Source organism: Fusarium keratoplasticum, chromosome 10 (genome assembly GCF_025433545.1).
Source record: "Fusarium keratoplasticum isolate Fu6.1 chromosome 10, whole genome shotgun sequence".
Lineage (NCBI taxonomy): Eukaryota > Fungi > Ascomycota > Sordariomycetes > Hypocreales > Nectriaceae > Fusarium > Fusarium keratoplasticum.
In genome coordinates, this window is record NC_070538.1 from 1,430,923 (window position 1) to 1,449,427 (window position 18,505).

Here is an 18,505-nt window from a genome sequence, read left to right on the forward strand (position 1 = left end):
TTTTTAATGGGACACATGTTGTAAGACGTCAACTCGTGCGTATTCAACGTCAATCTACTGGCATATCTATAACAGAGTGTGTCTATGCTTGCTCTTGTACTTTGATCTTTAACAGCTCAAGTAAACGCAATCAAATACTCGCTCGTCTAGGCGCCATAGTCCGTCTCAATGCCTTCTTGGCTTCCGTTTCTTCTACCAATGGCAAAACTCCTTGATCCCTCATCTTCTGCAAAAACTCTTGTCCATACTTGTATCCCAGTGAAGACAGTTCGTCAAACTTGTGGAAATCAAGGGTCCCGTAGTCATCGATCGGAGGTCGCATGTAGATGCATCCTGCCATCGCCTTGGCTCGCTCCAGGGCATCCACGCTTGAGACATACGCCAGCCGCGCCTGGATCTCTGCCAAGGTTGGAGGGTTGGGATGTGACGAGAATGGATTCCATCGGTTGACGAATGCCCATGCTCCAGAGAGGGAGTCTCCATACGTCTGGGGTGTGTCATCATCCAGTGCTCCAACGTCGATAGCAAAGATAATGTCCACTCCCAGACCCTTCATGTGTGAAACAGTCAGGTTGTCAACATAGCCACCATCGAGTAGCATACTGCCTTCGTCACACAACGGGGGAAGCAAGCCCGCCAGAGACATGGACGCCCGGATGTACCTCCATGCGTATCCGCTTGTGTGGAACTCGGCCCTGCTCTTGCTGATGTTGGTCGTGTTGCAATAATATTCAAGCCAAAAGTCTTCAATCTGCGTGTCGCCAAATGCCTTGAAGATGCCACGGTTGAACTCGTGCCCTGTCGTGTAAGATGCCGATGGATAGGTAAGATCCAAAGCAAACCGCCAGAGACTAGCCATGCGCCCAGCAAACTTCTTGGCAAAACCAAACATGGGCACCACGTCTGCATGCCGTGCGTACAATGCTCCGACAAAGGCGCCGATTGAAGTACCACCAACCAAGTCGATAGGGATACCGGCTTCTTCCATGGCTCTGATGATGCCAATCTGTGTGATTCCTCGTGCGCCGCCTCCGCCAAGCACAAGTCCAATAGACTTGCCGCAGAGTCGCCGAGCCAATCGATGAAAGTCGCCCTTGAAGGTCGTGTCCGGGGAGTAGTATGGCGTGTGATGCACCTTTCTAGATGTGTACTTTTGAATTTCCGCCTGCAACACCTGGACACGTTCCTTGAGTGCCTGGCCCAACCTCTTGGAGGGAGGATGCACAGGCATCTCATTTGTCCTAAAGGCCATCTGGATGTGGTAATGACCACCATTGATCCACATGCGGTTTTGAAGCCACGATCTGGTCAGGCCAGGGCGCGAGTATCGCTCAGCATGCAGCAATACTAGCAATTTTCGGGCCGTAGACTTCATTCCAAGCATGAAACGCTCATACTCGCCAATGGCTGGGGAGCCTTCGGCAAGCCCCACAAGTAGGATGCTGTCGGCTTGGGTGATGCAGGTTTGCGTCCATGGCGAGTTAACATTGGTATCTAAGAGACCGACATGTTAGTGAAAGCCTCGACAAGCATTGCAAGAAATGTTGTGTAGAATGACATATTCAGGAAAAAATTAGAGTATAAATGACCAGCATCGGCTTTGCCTCTGGGATGTGAAATTTCTCATCATAACATTTGAAAGGAAAAGAGAACGGTTAGAGCTTACCTGCGACATAGACAACCAGACCGTACTTCTCTTCCAGGTCTGCAAGATACTGGGATAGTTTCAGCTTGCCCATCTTGTTGAAGGCATGCTTGCCCAGGTGGTTGAGAATAGCGGCATGGTTTAGAGATGTGGCTCCATTTGCAGGACCAACCTGTGCGAGGGCATTCATCAGGCGATTTCCGAACTCGACAACTGGCACGCCTGCTGTCACGGGCAAAATGGCAACTGTCCGAAGGTTCATCGTTGACTTGCGCATCAACGTGTTCGGCCCAGCACCCGTGTCCTTGTTGGAGAACTTGGCTGTGTCGTTCATCACTGCCCTCATCCGGGACGCAATGATCTTGGAGATCTTGATGGTGATGTTTGGATGCTCCTGCGCCAGGCTGTTGAACAGGGTTCGGGGGAATTTCACCAGCTCCGTGTCTCGGATGGCGTGCAGAGTCCCAGGACGAGCAGTTTCCGTGAGCACCTCAAGCTCGCCAACACTATCTCCCTGTCCAAACTCAGCCCGTGCAGTCACTCCGCCGCCCTTTCGGTCTTGCACAAGACGAAGGCGGCCATTGAGGACGATGTAAATGGCTTCACTTTCGTCTCCTTCGTGGAAGAGGACTTGTCCCGCATTGACTTGAACCCATTCCAGAGCAAAGTCGATATGCAGGATGAGACGCGGCAAAATGTTTGTCAGTCTCTTGGCCATCGTCAGAAGAACGATTGGATATCGGTCCACGATTCGCTCCAGGGAAGCACGGGGAAGGAACCCAACATACACATCCGTCTTCGCAACGACATCAATGAATGACCTGTATGAGGACACGCTTCCAATGTAGCCAGCCAGACCACCGGGCTTGACGAGAGCAACGCTTCGACGGTGCTTTGCTGGAGTTTGACTCTGGCTTTCAACCCGGTCTCGTGCAGCCTCCGTTCTTGCCAGATTAGGGAATGATCCCATCTCAGATGGATCTGGCGAGGAAGGGTCCGGCTGGAGTGAACCGATTCCGTTGGACTGCAAAATGTTATGCGGATCGTCGTCACTCGTTGTGCCAATGTCCAAGAAGCCATCAACAACATAGTAAAGGCCCGGATTTCTCTCCCCTTGCTCCACGAGAACAGAGCCCTTGGGGAAGAAGACAATCTCAACCTCATCTCTCATGTCGTGAGCCAGCACTTGAGCGTTGACTGGCGCATGAAGAGCCATACCACTCGATGTCACCGACTCGGTTTCCCCGTCCGCAGAACCATCATAAGGGCCCATGAATCCAAAGGCATTGTTGTGAGAGTACAGGTTCTTTGATCGGCGTTGGTCCAGTGAGACAAGCCTGGGAGAACCCTCCATTGATTCCGGTTCCCGAGATGCACTTGCGTTTGAGTCCAAGCCAAGCGACTTGAACATGCACTCCAAGATAGAAGCTCGGAAGAGATTGTCTTCATCAACCGACTCTCGCGGATCAATAGTCATGCGAGCATGTCTTCTCGAATCGAACGGGTCATTGAAGAATCGGTCATCCAAGGGGTTGGTTCCTTGCCGTCTCAACGACGCTCCCGAAACTGATCGCTGATCAGGAGGGAAGCGACCACCACCACGCGCGAGTTGAATATTCGCCAAGAGGTCACCAGGGCTCGGGGTATGTGGTGAAGCCCGTTCACGAAGCGGTGCAATGTTGCTGGCAATAACCGAAGCCGGTCTTTGCTTCGTCATCGACTGCAGTACAGCCTCCTTTCGAAGGGTCGTGCTAGACCTTCGTCGGCGAGTTGCAGCAGAATTGTGTAGAGCGATGCCCTTGGTCTCCTCTCCCTCTCCTGTGCGTTCCCGTTCGCGATTGAATTTTTCCTTCAACCGTTCCAAAGCATCACCCCGCAAGATGTTGGGGAGCTGACACATTGTGTACTTGATCATGCTCTTCTCCGTCTGCAACACCTCACTGGTGAGACCCAGGTAGTTGAAGGCTTGGGAGAGAGTGACTCTCTGGAATCTCGAGAGAATGACATGGACAATGTGTGAAGTGGCCTTCGGGTAGATCTTGATAAGTCTCCGAAAAGCGCTTGCAGGAATGATCGCGATGGTTGTGTCAACGGTAGCACGAGCGATGATGTCTGGGTGGGCTGAGCTCGAGGTCGCCCTTGTGGGCATAGGTGGTCTTCCAGGAGGAGGAGTAGATCCGTCCAGAGACATGGGCGGGATTCTGGCGTTGGCAATATTATCCAGGTTGGGAGTACCGCGCCCACTATGCTTCTTTGCCTCGGGGTCCATGTCATCATCCTGAGGGGAGCTCGGCATGGAGATGTGCGCATCTGATGGGACACGAGACACGTTCTCTTTCGAGAAGCTTGGGTGTCTCAGCCCACTGCTCTTTGCAGGATGCACATCGTCGTCGTCATCGTTTGGACGTAGTCGAACATCCTCCGTGAACAGAGACATGATAGAGAAGAGCGATGACATTGGGGCGCCATTGCGAACTTCTGTCAAAAGTTGGTAGGTCTGCTGACCAGGAGGGACATCATCTTCATCGGAAGAGTCTAGGTCAAGACGTCCTCTAGACGCGGCAGCTGCACGAGGACTTCGACCCGACTTGACAAAAATCTCAACCAGACCGTCGACTACGATGCAGAAGCCCTTCTCCTCTTCCAGGTTGATGGTTTCGCCGGCAATGAGTTTCCTCGTTTGCATGCTCCTAGTCAACTCGTGGAAGACTGGTCGCTCAAGGTAACCAAAGATTTTGATGGCACTCAAGAACTCGTCCAAGTAATTGGCTAGACCCGACTTGGTGCCACCTTCGTGGGTATCCGGAAATAGGTCGATCTCTGGCTCCTTGCGTTGCGGCTCGGGAGGCAGACGCGAGTACATGTTGAGGATGCGATACCTGACGACCCAGCTCACCGCCGAGACGAGGCCCGCCATGATGAACATGCTGTTGGGATTAGCGACGTGCATCTTGAAGCGCGTAGTGCAACATACAGCGTAGTCGCGTTCATGGTGACTGTCCAGCTTGTAGAGAACAAGTGGTACAGGAAGGAAGGAAAATTAATCGTTGCGATCCGGATCACCCAGTAGAGGATGGTCGAGACGATGTGGAAAATGGACCAGATCAGCCATCCAAAGAGGCCTAGCCAACTGTAGGACTCATGGGCGGCTGCGGCGGGCATAGCGCTCACGGCAGAGGGTGCTGAGCTGCTGAGGGCGTTGGAGACGCTCTCGGAGACGAGGCCGGCCACGCGGGCGGCATTTGACGGATCAGATGCCATGGCTGAAGATGAGTCTGCTGCGCATCATAGCGTAGCATCCTGGAGAGAGCCGCGTAGGCGGAGGGGAGGGGCGGGAGAGGAGGAAGGGAGGGAGGGAGATTGGAGAGGCGAAGAGGTTTTATTATGAACAAGGGAAAAATCAGTGGCTGCTGTCTCAAAGCGCAGCTTTTTTAGCTTGTGATTCCAGTGGAGCGGAGTGCGGAGCTCCAGGGGGAGCTCAAGGGCCGAGGTTTGACCGGCCACCCCACTAGCCACTGAATTTGCCCATGTGCCGCCTGGAGGGGCTGCTGTCTGCCGCTGCCGTCATTCTTGATTCTTTTTTAGCTGCGTCGCGATACTACACCACGTTTTCTTGAAGATCGAGCTGTTTGAGTTGGACTAGCTGATACAGGCGGTGATAGTCTGTTTGCTTGTTCCAGCTTATCTTTTTTCTGTGTCGGCGTCTCGCTTGACCATGTGCTCTTGATCCCGACATCCCCGCGACAACTTTCCAGATGCCCTTTGCGCAACTCGTCCTCGGCAGCCCCGGCTCTGGAAAGAGTACCTACTGCGATGGCAGTGAGCTGGACCTCATGTCGAGCCTCTATATATTATGCTAATCGATACAAGTGCACCAGTTCCTTGGCGCCATCGGGCGTGCGTGCTCCGTTGTGAACCTTGATCCAGCCAACGATCATACCAACTACCCTGCGGCGCTCGATATTCGCAACCTGATCAAGCTCGAAGAGATTATGCAGGATGATAAACTAGGACCTAACGGCGGTATCCTATATGCTCTGGAGGAGCTGGAACATAATTTTGAGTGGCTAGAAGAAGGACTGAAGGAGTTGGGCGAGGACTATATTCTATTCGATTGCCCGGGACAAGTGGAACTGTATACGCATCACAACTCGTTGCGCAACATCTTTTACAAGCTCCAGAAGATTGGCTTCAGGGTGAGTCCCTCCAGTTAGTCTTCAAGGTCCCAGCTAACAGCCTATAGCTCGTCTCTGTCCACCTCTCCGATTCCTTCTGCCTGACGCAACCCTCGCTATACGTCTCCAACGTCCTCCTCTCCTTACGAGCCATGATCCAGATGGACATGCCACACGTCAACATCCTCTCCAAGATCGACAAAGTCTCCGAATACGAAGATCTACCCTTCAACCTCGATTACTACACCGATGTCGACGACCTAACATATCTGACACCCCATCTCGAGGCCGAATCCCCAGCGCTAAGAAGCGAAAAGTTTGGCAAGCTCAACGAGGCGATCGGGAATCTGATTGAGAGCTATGGCCTCGTGCGGTACGAAGTGCTGGCCGTCGAGAACAAGAAGAGCATGATGCATATTCTCCGAGTCATTGATCGTGCTGGTGGCTATGTCTTTGGTGGTGCTGAAGGTGCCAACGATACTGTCTGGGCGGTTGCGATGAGGAACGAGACGTCCATGTTGGAGGTGCAGGATATCCAGGAGCGCTGGATCGATCAAAAGGCGGAATATGACCGGATGGAGCGCGAGGCCGAAGAAGAGCAGGCTCGCATCCAGGAGGAACAGGCCATGGAGATTGAACAATCCATGCCACCGCCTCAACCAGGCACCTTTGACCCTGACTTTGGGGACATGTCGGTGCCGGCAGACAGTGGGATCAAGGTAGTTAGGAAGAAATAAAGAAATGATACCCGTTCAACCATCCGCGTCGTCCATGGACTCATCGCCAGAGTCATCGGTGATGTCGAGGACCATTTCTTCTTGGCTCTCGAGCGCGCTGGTTAGGGAGCTCTTGGTGCCAGGTTCCTCCTTCGCCGCGAGGATGAGCTTCTTTGCTTGGCGAATGGCTTCTTCCTCAGCCTTGCGGATGGTTCCGCTGACGCGTACAACGCGGAAGATGCATGGTCTGCCGTCCCTAACAGGTACGTGATCCATAAAGGTCAAGGCGGACCAGAGCATTTGGTAGTGGGCTCTCGAGCATCTTAGGATAAAGGTAGATGTAGCCAGTGACAGATATTTCACTGTAGCACGTATGAGCATAACACGTCAATTTGGGCATCTGAAAGATCATATCTCACCTGAAATGTTGCCCAATGCTCCAGATCCATAGTCACCAAACAACGACGCGATCTCAGTCCTAATCCCCTTGAGCAAAGCCTGGGGTGATAGTTTCTCAATGGTAGGCTGATGCCGCACCACAAGATCCGGTAGGTTGGGCCTCGCAGGATCAGGCGGGTAGATGATGTTGACAAGAAGATATCGTTCTTTTATGCGCACCATGGTGACTGAGGCGCGTCGAGCTGCGATGGAGTTGGATGTTGAAGACTGAGAATCTTTGAGATCCAATTCGTGCTAGGCTGGCTTCGGTGGTGGACCCACTTATCCCGGACCAGTGGGGCCGCTCAGCCAGATTGGGGGAGCTTCCCCCGCCATCCATCTTGATCATGGTCGATCAAGTCATCACTCACAACCTTGCATCTCAGGCATTTTTGGATATTTGAAGATATATACGCCTTGCTAAGAGAAAGCCATACTTGGATACTTCAACTGCCCTCACCATGGCTTCCGGTCCCTTAAAGGCCGCCCTCCTCATCGTCTCAACCACGGCGGCCCAGGATCCATCCACAGATGCTTCAGGCCCGATCCTCAACCAGGTCTTGAAAGATGAGGGCGAAGGGAAGTGGGAGATCCACGAGACTGCAATTGTCACGGATGATATTCGGGCGATCCAGTCCCGGATAATGGCCTGGACGGACGGCCCAAACGCCGTTAACCTCGTCATCACTACGGGTGGGACGGGCTTTGCAACGGGAGATGGCACTCCAGAGGTAAGATTGTCAATATTTGTAGAGATTTGGTATGCTCATGCTTTGGATAGGCAGTTACACCCTTGCTGCACAAGCAAGCTCCAGGTCTAGTCCACGGAATGTTGGCAGCATCTCTTGCCGTCACCCCTTGTAAGTTGAATGCTCAATCTCATATTCTAATTCCAAACTGACCAAGCTTCAGTTGCAATGATGTCGCGCCCAGTGGCTGGAGTCCGTAACCAAACCCTCATTATCACCTTGCCTGGCTCACCCAAGGGTGCCAGAGAGAATCTCCAGGCTGTCGTCAAGACTCTTCCCCATGCTTGCCTCCAGGCGTCAGGGGCCAACTCGAGAGTTCTCCACGCTGGGGGAGTAAAGAAACTAGAGTCAGACGCAGGCCTGGCCGGTGGAAAGCCCCAACCTGCTGCCAGTCACAGTCACGGATGCCATCATCACGGGCATGGGCATGGTCATGGTCATGGTCACGGAAACCTCGTCAGACACACAAAGCCAGAGTCTGCTCTGTCCAATGATCCTGCCCTGGGCCCGTCACGTCGATATCGAGAATCTCCCTATCGCATGCTTCCAGTTGATGAAGCTCTCGACATCATCTCAAAGAATACCCCTGAGCCAGAGATCATCACGGCCCAGGTTGATCAGTCAGTCATCAACTCAGTCCTGGCTGAGGATGTGCGGGCAAAGGAGAATGTTCCCGGTTTTCGCGCCAGCATTGTGGATGGCTACGCCGTTGTTGCACCAAAAGATGGTCAACTCAAGGGTGTCTTCCCCGTCACAGCAGTATCTCATGCTGCTCCCGGAGAAGTCGGTGTTCTCAAGGAGGGCGAGATCGCCAGAATCACCACTGGAGCACCTTTACCCCCTGGCGCCACCACAGTTGTCATGGTAGAAGACACGATCCTCAAGACAATGTCAGATGACGGAAAGGAGGAAAAAGAAGTCGAGATTCAGGTCGAAGGCGTCAAGGAAGGAGAAAACGTTCGCGAAGTCGGCAGCGACGTCAAAGAGGGCACTGTCATCCTCAACAAGGGCGAGACCATCAGCGGCGTCGGCGGTGAGATTGGTCTCCTTGCTTCTGTGGGTGTGTCAGAGGCAAAGGTCTATCGCCGACCTGTGGTGGGTGTCTTGTCGACTGGTGATGAGATTGTTGAGTACAACCGTCCAGGGGAGTTGAAGCTCGGCGAAGTCCGCGATACAAATCGCATAACTCTCATGTCCGCCGTCAAAGAATGGGGCTTTGATGTCATCGATCTTGGCATCGCTAGAGACAAGTCTGGTTCTTTGGAGGAGACGCTCCGTGATGGCCTCCGACGAGCAGACATGCTCATCACAACTGGCGGCGTGTCCATGGGCGAGCTCGATCTTCTCAAGCCCACGATTGAGCGTGCTCTCGGCGGTACCATTCATTTTGGACGTGTGGCCATGAAGCCAGGAAAGCCAACGACATTTGCCACGGTTCCGGTCAAGGACAATGCAGGCCAGCGCGTGTCCAAGGTCATCTTCTCGCTCCCTGGCAACCCGGCCTCTGCTCTCGTCACTTTCCACCTCTTTGTGCTCCCATCTCTTCACAAGCTATCTGGCGTTTCACCAGTCGGTCTTCCAAAGGTCCCTGCCATCGTCTCCCATGACTTCCCGCTTGATCCTCGACCAGAGTATCACCGGGCAGTTGTGACAGTGGGCAAAGATGGCCTCCTCTCGGCCACCAGCACTGGCGGCCAGCGCAGCTCCAAGGTTGGCAGCCTGAGATCAGCCAACGCTCTGGTTTGTCTGCCCAGCGGAAAGGGAACGCTTGAAAAGGGATCCAAGGTGGATGTGCTACTTCTCAACTCCCTTCATGGAGCATAGGGAGCAACGCTGGAGGGTAACAAGCCGGTGAAATCAACTGTCCAATGTCATGAGAACTTGTAATTGATCAGATCAAAGCATCTAAGGCATAAGTGCCCGAACAAGGCCCTAATTTTGTATAACTTGAGAAATCCCACCTCGTGATGTACACTTCCGCCTCCAAGGGTACAGATACTGGTACAGCCAAAATACGTCCACCCGAGCCAATCTTCCAAACGCCAGACCAAATATTATTGGCGCAATGCATGCATGCGCTCCATCTCTTGCTGGAACACGCAAAATCGATGCCGGCTCGCAAGCGCCGCCGGACTTTGTCCATGTCTAGTTAGGTAGGGGAGAGGGTGTGTGTTTGTGTTTAGTTGCTCTTGCCGAACGGGTACGCCTTTCCGGAAACCAGGAGACCGATGATGAGACCGAACAGGCCGAGCACTGAGCTGAAAATCTCGATGACCAGGATCTTGACGAAGCTGAAACTTGTTAGTAGGGGGCGGTATTTTGAAACAGGGAAACATACAGCGAGGGGTCGGCAGCATCAGCAAGAGCAGCGCCGCTACCGTTGATACCAACGGCAACACCGCACACGAGGTTGCACATGCCGACTGTCAGGCCAGACCAGAACAGGGCATATCCGGTGTAGTATGAGTTGGCAGAGTAAAGCTCGGCGCCCGAGACGGCCTCGACCTTGGCGGAGAAGACGATGGCCATGATGACGCCGTAGATGGCGACGACTTCGCAAAAGATAATGGAGATCAAGTTCTTGGTTCGGATGCGCGGCGCCTTGACACCTCCGCCGAGAATCGATGAGCCAGTAATGAAGATGCCCCTGTAGCTTGTTAGAGCGACTGCTCCCTGGATCTGTGTTGATGATGATGAGGTACGCACCATGCGGCGCCGACGACAGACAGGCCGATGCAGAGACAGATACCCAGACTGGCCCAGGCATAAGGCGAAACGGACTCGAGGAACGCGCCGACATCGAAGGACTCGCCGCTACCGGTGAAGAGCATGTCTAGACACGGGCACCAATGGGTCAGCTTTCATCTTGATAGTATGGGTTATCCTATCCCTAGAGGGTCCGCGTACACGCTCCGACGACGGTCACAAAGGACCCAATGCCGCCCAATCCATAGTAGAGACTCATCGCGGCGGCTCTTTGCTGTTGTTTCGACGGATCCGATGATTTCGTTGGCGATGGCGGGCGTCGGCGGTCGGTGGCTTTTTCGAGCTTGAGCTCCTGTAAGAGGTACCTTAAGCTTGGGGATCCAGTCCGCGATGGCGATGCGTGTCCCAGCAGGCAGCTGGAATTAAACGGGACCGACGTCACATGATGCGAGGCTGACGGCTTAGTCATGCGCCCGGCCCTCTCCCTCCCCTCTCGAGATATAGGCAGACGGAACCAAGCCTCATGAACCTCTCCCTTTGAACAAGCAATCGACGAAATTACCTTTTACGCCCACGACCGAATTCACGCTTCGAAAGACGATTATACAAGATGGCTACGGGCGCGCAATCATTCTACGAGCTGTACCGTCGAAGCAGGTATGGCGCCAAGTTGCTATGCGCTGCTTTGCGACAGCCAGACTAACTTGCCTTGCAGCATCGGCCTCGCTCTGACCGACACGCTCGACGACCTCATCAGCGATGAGCGCATCAACCCGCAGCTCGCCATGAAGATCCTGGGCAACTTTGACCAGGCCATCACGGAAGCGCTCCAGAAGAACGTCAAGGCGCGACTCCAGTTCAAGGTGGGTTGGCGACAACAGCAGTGTCGCGGATCAAGACTAACGAGCGGCGCAGGGGAGCCTCGACACGTACCGATTCTGCGACGAAGTCTGGACATTCCTCATCAAGAACGTGACATTCAAGATGGACACTGGAGGTCAAGCCGTCACCGCCAACAAGGTCAAGATTGTTAGTTGCAACGCCAAGAAGCCTGAGGGTACATGATCGGTCAGACAAGGCGCGACGGAACGACGAAGACACACACACACACCGGCTATAGATTGGGAAAAAGACATACCTGCCGAGAAATGTTTTGTTTGCATTGGGCGGCGTACGGGAAGGGTGGTTATCATTACTCTTTTTATTATACTGATACAGGATATGAGGGTGTGGTTCAAGCTAGGGAACCCTTTTTAAAGTGACGACGAACCTCTGTTTATTTGGGCAAAGGGACCAAGATGGAATCTGGAGACTTTGCACAGCTTGTATTGAAAAAAATTGAAAACCCATGCTTTGATTTTTAACTCCTTTTTGCTTGTGACATGACGCAACTGTTGACTTTCCCCAGATTCTACTTCATGATGAGGCTGGCACCATCAAGCGCCAAAGCGGACCACTCTACCAGGGCGCAGCCACAGCGGTCTCCCCCACTAAATCCACAGGGGGTTCTCCTCCATCCCTCTCACTCAAGGGCGCCTATTAGAAGTCGAGCCTCATCAGGGGGGCTATCCATCCTCACGCATCCGAAGCCTCCGACAGCTATTCACCATGCTCCGCAAACGCCAGAAACCTGCTGCTGAAGCCTCAGAGACGGCTTCTACAGAGAGTCCTGCAGGAGACGAGATGACTTCAGCGAGCGGGTGGATGTTCTTTGCTGTTGCGAGCGGTGCTTGTGCTGCTTTCAATGGCGTCTTTGCCAAGCTGTATGTGTAAAACTGGCTTATTCCATGTTGTTCTTGGTTCGACATTGGGTTGGCCTTTATGAACTGAGAGGACTATGCTGAGGAGACTATAGGACAACCACTGAGCTCACTACCACCTTGTCCAATTGGATCGCTCAGCTCCTTGGTCTCTCTTCTGTTGAGCACATTGTTGAATATGTCGTTCGCGCTGTAAGCTACCATCTCCTCATCTTAATCAAACTTGAAGCTGACACTCGCAGCTCTTCTTCGCCCTCAACCTCACCTTCAACGGCGTCGTAAGTTTTCCTTATAGCCTTGTGATACCAAACTCACACACACTATAGATGTGGACACTCTTCACAAAGGCACTTGCCCGTGGCACATCCACCACGCAGGTCTCCATTATGAACACTTCGACCAACTTTATGGTCACAGCCCTTCTGGGTGCCCTCATCTTCTCAGAGGCCCTGCCGCCTCTGTGGTGGGCTGGTGCTGCTCTGCTCGTCGCCGGCAATGTCATCGTGGGTAGAAAGGACGAGACCAAGGATGCTGCTGAGGGACCTGCATATGCTCCTGTTCCTGAGGAGGAAGAGGATGCCAGGAAGAATGATGATGAGGATATCATCGACCTGGGCAGGCTATCTGATGAAAGGTCGCGATAGATAGCGTATTGTTCACTCATGGTCCAAGTTGGATAACTGTAGCAGTATGTATGCATGTGTCGTCGAGATGACGCTCAGTAGATTCAAAGTAACAGATCAAACATCCTTCCAACGCCAGCGCATCACCCGCGCTTCCGTCTACTATACTACATGACCCAGATTCAATAACTCGTACTACCGGCGGCTCTCCAGCTCAACGCCCTCATCCCCAACCTCTTCGTCTCCGTCCAGGATCTGTCCACCTCTTGCAACCGGACGATCTTCGTCCAGTGAGCTGAGGCGGATCCTCCCGCCAGAGAACTTGGAGACCTTGCCGGAAACCCAGTTGCCCGCTCGCCGCAGCAAGTTCCAGAGCTGTTCCTGTCCCTCGTTGATGCGGTGGTCGTCCTTGGGATTCTCGGCCGCCTCCACCTTGAACTGGTATCGGAGGCAGTCCTTGACGGTTACAAGGCCGGTGAGTTGGCCGTGATACTCAATGAGGATGACTCGAGGACCGATCTTGCGGAAGAGCTCCATGACAGTTTCGAGGGGGAGTCTTGGGTGAGCTGTAACTGGTGTCGAATCCACGTAGCGGCTGAAATCCAGCGTCGACGATGTAGATGAGTCGCCGTTCATGGTTCCTACTGATACTGACGACATCGAGTGGTTTATAGCTGACGGCGCAAAAACGCACTTGGCAGTCTCGGACAATGGGCTCCCTCGACTCATTCTGTCGATAGCATACCGCAGCTCAGTACTGCCGATATACCCGACGAGGACTTTGGTGTTGTTGTCCTCCACAACCGGGAAGCCCTGATATCGATCGTCGGCAAGTCGCCGCTGAACCTCTCCCAGAGTAAGTCCGTGAACCGGCATAGAAACAACAGAAGTTCTCATGACTTGAGAAACAGGAACGCCGAAATTGTGTTCCTCTTTGTTGTCTAGGAAAGGAAACCCGCTGAACCAGATCATGCGGTCAGCAATTCCTCCCTTTCCAAAAAGTTCGCTGACGGCCTTGGTGACGCCGACGACAATCATGGTGGGCAGGATGTAGTTTAGAGCACCCGTCAGCTCAAACATGATGACCACGACCGATACGGTAATGTGCATGATGCCACTGAGCGCGGCTGCAGCCCCAAGCAGGGCGTATGTGCCCGGGGTAATGCAAGGCTCATCGGGCTTGCATGCGGAGAAAAAGACACTGGTAGGGTTCGCCTCATAGAAGAGCTGAACGATAATGCCCACAGTTCTTCCAAACGACGCTCCGATCGCCATCGAAGGCACAAAGATTCCAGCAGGGACCTTGCATCCATAAGACAGGATGACAAGGAAGACTCGCAGGATAGTAGCGAGGATCAAAGATACCATGTTCCAGTACCGTCTATCAGGGTCACAAAGCCCATGATACGTCTCGGTCTGCCCGCACTCAGAAAAGAGAATCTCCATGCTCTCAGTCATGTCGATTCTCAAGAAAGCGTTGGGATACGCGATAATGGCAGTACCTGCTGCCAGGAGGGTAGCTTCGAGAACAGCATACTCCTTCAAGTACTTCTTGCGGAACGACTGCACCCTCAGATTCCACTTGATCACAAAGGCTCCGTAGAGACCTCCGAAGATGCCGATCAAGACGTAAAAGACCAGCTCGAAAAAGTGCCAGTCGTTCTTGTACTCGACTTGGAACATGACCAGCTGTCCCGTTCTGAAAGGGTTCATGGCGGCGAGGACGGCTGTCGCAACCAGAGCGCAGAAATAGCTGCGCCATAAAGTCTTGAGGGGAAAGTGATTCGACATCTCCTCAAGCGAGAAGAGCACGCCTCCGATGGGACTGCCAAAAGCGACAGCAACACCCGCAGCGGCGGAAGCACTCAGGAACTCCCTCGTCTTGGAGGCGTTGCGCTTGTACTTGTCAAACAGCCTGGAGATGACGTTTCCAGTGCACACAGCATAGTGCACGCTGGGACCCTCCTTACCGACTGACAAACCGGACGCGATGGCCAGGGGTAGGCAGATGGACTTGATGATCAGAGTCCACCAGCCGAGGAAGCCTTTCATGACGAATCCGGCGATGATGCACTTGATCTCGGAAATTCCAGAACCAGCTGCGTAGGGCGCAAAGGACTTGACCAATGTACCTGCGACAAAGGCGAAGAAGGTCTAGCAAGGTCAGATATGAAGTTCAAGGGGGGATACCAAGCCTACCCCAAAGACAAAGTAGAGGAAATAGTTGAGCGGCTCAAAACCAGTCCACCTGTGCCATTGCTCACAACCTATCGCGCTGTTAGCATCAGACACTCTCCCCAATCAACACAAACTCACCATTCTCCTCTCCCCAACAACAAAAGTTCTCGTTCAGGTAGAAGCCCGTCTCGCAGTATCCCATCTTGACGTCCGAGAGCCACTCGGTGATGATGTTGAGCAGCGCCGCATTCAGCCCAATCGCCACGCCGATGATGGTGACCACGATCCAAGCCTGCGCCGCATCGTAGCTCTTCCAGAGCTGGTATCGCCAGCCCGGCTGGCCTTTGTCGTAGAGGCCCACGGCCTGTTTCCTCCTCGACTTGCGCTTTGCCTGTTCTCGCGCCGCATCTTGTACCCAATCTATCGGTCCACATATCAGTACTCGGTTCGGGCTCGTTTCGCGATTCGCATACCTATCGTGGTAAAATCCTATACAAGTTAATACAGGGTCACCAGTCCACCGCGCATGGAGCTTACTTCGTATCTCTTAATCTCGGCAATCTCCTCCTCTATCAATGCCGCACCTGTAGGGGCCGCGCCTCCAAAATCGCCATTCTCAGCATTAGAAAAGGCCGAGGACAGACGAGAGACGACCGAGGGGCGTCTCTCCAACCCAGCAGGAGGCGCCAGGCTGAAGGATGATGCTCGCACGTTCATGGCTTCGGCGAAGGGGTCATGGTGTCTAGAGAAGCGGTTTCGAGCTCGCGCGGGGTGAACGAGGGTATCGAATTGCGGAAATACGTTAGACGAGAGCGAGGCTGGCTTCTCTCATGGATTCGAGTCTACGTTGTAGGTTGAGTGTCGTAATGCGCCAGCATGTGGTCTGAAGGCTGAGATGTGGCTGGGATGGACGCTTCAGCCACAGCGTAGGTCGCGTTTAGTGCTTGCAGCATCGCGTCCCCTTCCGCGTCTTGACCCCGAGCTTCTGAGAGTAACTTCAACTTTATCCAGAATAAGGATTCGGCATTACAAGCAACTTTCTTACGACAACAAATTTGATCAAAATCATCTCACAATTCTAATTCTGTAGCGAGATATTCCAATATTGCATCTCAGGCTTGACAAGGGCCCAAGTGCAAGATAGGCCCTGATAGTCCGCTCAAGTTTGAGCAGACAAGGTACGTCTCGCAATTCAGGGCTCGGTCTTTTCGACTATTTTTCTCATCCCGCTTTCTGTCATTCATGCTGTGTGCACTTATTTACCTGTTTTCCCCGATCACTGGTTTACACCTTTGGTGGCCTTGATCTCACCCACTCAACCCCCTACCAAGTTCTTCTCCAGTCATCTCAGGGCATCACTAACTCTCACAGCCTCACTACTCTCCCCTCCATCCATATCCCTCCTCTTCAAACATGCCTTACAACACCACAGCCATCCCTCCTCGAAAGGAGCCGACAGGCCAGACCCAACTACCACGTAAGTTTCATCCACCATCTTCACCAGCCACAACTGACATGGCCACAGTGTCGAGGGTAAAGAAGATCATTGCCCAAGACCCCGACATTGGTATCTGCTCCAACAATGCTGCTTTTGTGATAACCCTCGCTGCTGTGCGTTTCACTTCTTAACTCCAGCTGGCGCTCGTCTCACTGTTGATAGGAAATGTTTGTCCAACATCTCGCCGAGGAATCACATACTCAGGCTAAGCTTGACCGGAAGCCCCGTCGGAACATCCAATACAAAGATGTTGGTAAGCTAATCTACCTCGAATCTATAATTCCCACAGCTAACACCCCCAGCAAACGCCGTCTCACACCAGGACAACCTCGAGTTCCTCGAAGACATCGTCCCCAAGACAGTCGCCTACAAGAACATCAAGGCCGCCTCCAAAGCGACACAGGCCCGCCTGCGCGGTGAGAATGCCGCCCAGGCTCCTATCGCCAACGGCGCCAGCAAGCCCCTCGTCAACGGCACTGGCCGTCCGCGCGCCGACTCGAAGCAGGGTGATCCAAACGAGCAGCTCGAGCTGGAGATGAGACAGGCGGCCGGGGCGAACCGCGACGGCGACGTGACCATGACTGGATAGTTCCAGACGGTCGTGGACTTGAGAGAAGCACACGAGCCGTAGCTCTGATATCACGTCATGTACACTAGAGGAGCAAAAGAAGTTGATAATACAGCCTCAAACACCGATATTGCAGTAGCTATTGAAAGCTTGGCTCATGTAATTCCATTGCCATTTTTCCGATTCCCGCCCCCAGAAACCATGCGGCCGTGGTATTATCACTCCTCCATGGCATCTCCGTGGATGCCAGAGGGCAGACGCCCCTCGTTCAGCTCCTTCTCCAGCGCGATAATCTCCTGCAGGCTCGTGGCCTTCTTGATGCGCTCCTGTAATCTCTTCTTCTCGGCGTCGGTGAGCTTTATCCGCGACAGCTTGGACGGGGCTTCTGAACCGTCGGCCGAGGTGGTGAAGTTGGTGGTCTTGATGCCCATGATCTACGTACGTCGTCAGTATGCAATTCGTAGGACGGCACTGTTGGTTGTGTACCTTTGAAGCTAGAGCCGTGGGCTCTTCCTCAGTTCCAAACAGCTCCCGCGCCTTCTCCCGTTCCGCCTCCTTGACCTTTTCGTGATCCAGGAATCGCACCGAGGGGCATCTCCAGAGCACCCAGTATCGGTAGTTCTACTCCACGTCAGTACGCGCCACCTGTCCCAGCAACATCCAAAGCTCACCTCCTTCTTGGAGGCTGGGTTGTCCACCAGCACAAGGTGCGTCAGGCGCGGGAATCCAGCCAGCGCATCCAGGTCCGCAAGCTCGGCCAGGTTATTCGACGACAGCACCAGGTTCTTGAGGTTGGGAATGGCCTTTGCGAGGGAAGGCTGAATGCTCGAGACGCGGTTCCTTGCGAGGAGGAGAGTCGTTATACGGGGCGACAGGGGAAAGTTTCCCAAGACTTGAATGTCATTGTCGGTGAAGTCGATGGCGTCGTGAGGCTAGCACATCTTAGCTATAGACCGAGTGTTTGGAGAGTGGAAAACACCTACGCCAGCGACACCCAGGTTCTCAATCGCGGGGATCCGGTGTCCTGTTCACGCCGCAAAGACGAATGTATCAACTCTGCGCTCCTGGGATCAAAAGTGTAGCATCTGCCCTTTTCAAAACGCACCTCGAAGATCAAGCTCCCGCTCCTTGAGAGGGTTGAGATAGGATAGGGAATCCCGGATCAGGTCGGCCGTCAGCCGCATCTTGGGTCTATTTGTTTACCTCGGGTTCAGTTTTCTGGTCTGTCGTCTTTCGGAGAGAGGTTGTGGTTGCACACTGGAGGGTTTTGGCGGGTGGGTTATTTTGTTGGATGGCGAGGCTGATGATCTTGACGAGGCGGAGGGGAAATTTTGGTGTCGCATGTGTGGCTTGACATGGGGCGCCACAACACCATACAGCCACTCCATCCTCAACCACCCAAGAAACTTATGATAGGAGATGAGAACACACGACTGTCCAGACAATTTT

At 53.5% G+C, this 18,505-nt stretch overlaps 8 protein-coding genes and 2 pseudogenes across 10 annotated transcripts, besides 2 other annotated features; 5 read left to right on the forward strand and 5 right to left on the reverse strand.

Annotated features, from left to right (window-relative positions):
• Window positions 1–130: 130 nt before the first annotated feature.
• On the reverse strand, window positions 131–4,906 carry NCS57_01233600 (Lysophospholipase NTE1; the record flags this gene model as incomplete). The annotated part of the gene is made up of 3 exons (XM_053062013.1): window positions 131–1,494; window positions 1,667–4,572; window positions 4,620–4,906. The coding sequence occupies 3 exons, from the start codon at window positions 4,904–4,906 to the stop codon at window positions 131–133; spliced, it is 4,557 nt and encodes a 1,518-aa protein (XP_052908541.1).
• A 494-nt stretch (window positions 4,907–5,400) lies between these two features.
• Window positions 5,401–6,557, forward strand: NCS57_01233700 (GPN-loop GTPase 2; the record flags this gene model as incomplete). The annotated part of the gene is made up of 3 exons (XM_053062014.1): window positions 5,401–5,464; window positions 5,516–5,841; window positions 5,889–6,557. 3 exons carry the CDS (start codon window positions 5,401–5,403, stop codon window positions 6,555–6,557), a joined length of 1,059 nt encoding a protein of 352 aa, XP_052908542.1.
• A 15-nt stretch (window positions 6,558–6,572) lies between these two features.
• On the reverse strand, window positions 6,573–7,157 carry NCS57_01233800 (uncharacterized protein; the record flags this gene model as incomplete). Its single annotated transcript, XM_053062015.1, has 2 exons — window positions 6,573–6,898; window positions 6,956–7,157. 2 exons carry the CDS (start codon window positions 7,155–7,157, stop codon window positions 6,573–6,575), a joined length of 528 nt encoding a protein of 175 aa, XP_052908543.1.
• A 278-nt stretch (window positions 7,158–7,435) lies between these two features.
• Window positions 7,436–9,547, forward strand: NCS57_01233900 (uncharacterized protein; the record flags this gene model as incomplete). Its single annotated transcript, XM_053062016.1, has 3 exons — window positions 7,436–7,705; window positions 7,756–7,834; window positions 7,887–9,547. 3 exons carry the CDS (start codon window positions 7,436–7,438, stop codon window positions 9,545–9,547), a joined length of 2,010 nt encoding a protein of 669 aa, XP_052908544.1.
• A 355-nt stretch (window positions 9,548–9,902) lies between these two features.
• Window positions 9,903–10,811, reverse strand: NCS57_01234000 (putative V-type proton ATPase 20 kDa proteolipid subunit; the record flags this gene model as incomplete). Its single annotated transcript, XM_053062017.1, has 4 exons — window positions 10,631–10,811; window positions 10,430–10,556; window positions 10,062–10,370; window positions 9,903–10,014 (listed from the first exon to the last, which is right to left on the reverse strand). The coding sequence occupies exons 1-4, from the start codon at window positions 10,686–10,688 to the stop codon at window positions 9,903–9,905; spliced, it is 606 nt and encodes a 201-aa protein (XP_052908545.1). The 5' UTR covers window positions 10,689–10,811.
• A 171-nt stretch (window positions 10,812–10,982) lies between these two features.
• Window positions 10,983–11,494, forward strand: NCS57_01234100 (Transcription initiation factor IIA subunit 2; the record flags this gene model as incomplete). Its single annotated transcript, XM_053062018.1, has 3 exons — window positions 10,983–11,086; window positions 11,145–11,292; window positions 11,345–11,494. Exons 1-3 carry the CDS (start codon window positions 11,040–11,042, stop codon window positions 11,492–11,494), a joined length of 345 nt encoding a protein of 114 aa, XP_052908546.1. The 5' UTR covers window positions 10,983–11,039.
• A 480-nt stretch (window positions 11,495–11,974) lies between these two features.
• On the forward strand, window positions 11,975–12,833 carry NCS57_01234200 (annotated as a pseudogene). The gene is made up of 4 exons: window positions 11,975–12,192; window positions 12,285–12,381; window positions 12,432–12,467; window positions 12,516–12,833.
• Window positions 11,975–12,833: a sequence feature.
• Window positions 12,834–13,007: 174 nt separating this feature from the next.
• NCS57_01234300 (Chloride channel protein) lies at window positions 13,008–15,707 on the reverse strand (the record flags this gene model as incomplete). Its single annotated transcript, XM_053062019.1, has 5 exons — window positions 13,008–14,966; window positions 15,012–15,079; window positions 15,129–15,410; window positions 15,464–15,479; window positions 15,528–15,707. The coding sequence occupies 5 exons, from the start codon at window positions 15,705–15,707 to the stop codon at window positions 13,008–13,010; spliced, it is 2,505 nt and encodes an 834-aa protein (XP_052908547.1).
• A 654-nt stretch (window positions 15,708–16,361) lies between these two features.
• On the forward strand, window positions 16,362–17,077 carry NCS57_01234400 (annotated as a pseudogene). Its single transcript has 4 exons — window positions 16,362–16,467; window positions 16,516–16,601; window positions 16,651–16,741; window positions 16,791–17,077.
• Window positions 16,362–17,077: a sequence feature.
• A 197-nt stretch (window positions 17,078–17,274) lies between these two features.
• On the reverse strand, window positions 17,275–18,240 carry NCS57_01234500 (U2 small nuclear ribonucleoprotein A'; the record flags this gene model as incomplete). Its single annotated transcript, XM_053062020.1, has 5 exons — window positions 17,275–17,490; window positions 17,543–17,677; window positions 17,728–17,988; window positions 18,040–18,080; window positions 18,162–18,240. 5 exons carry the CDS (start codon window positions 18,238–18,240, stop codon window positions 17,275–17,277), a joined length of 732 nt encoding a protein of 243 aa, XP_052908548.1.
• Between the last annotated feature and the right edge of the window lie 265 nt (window positions 18,241–18,505).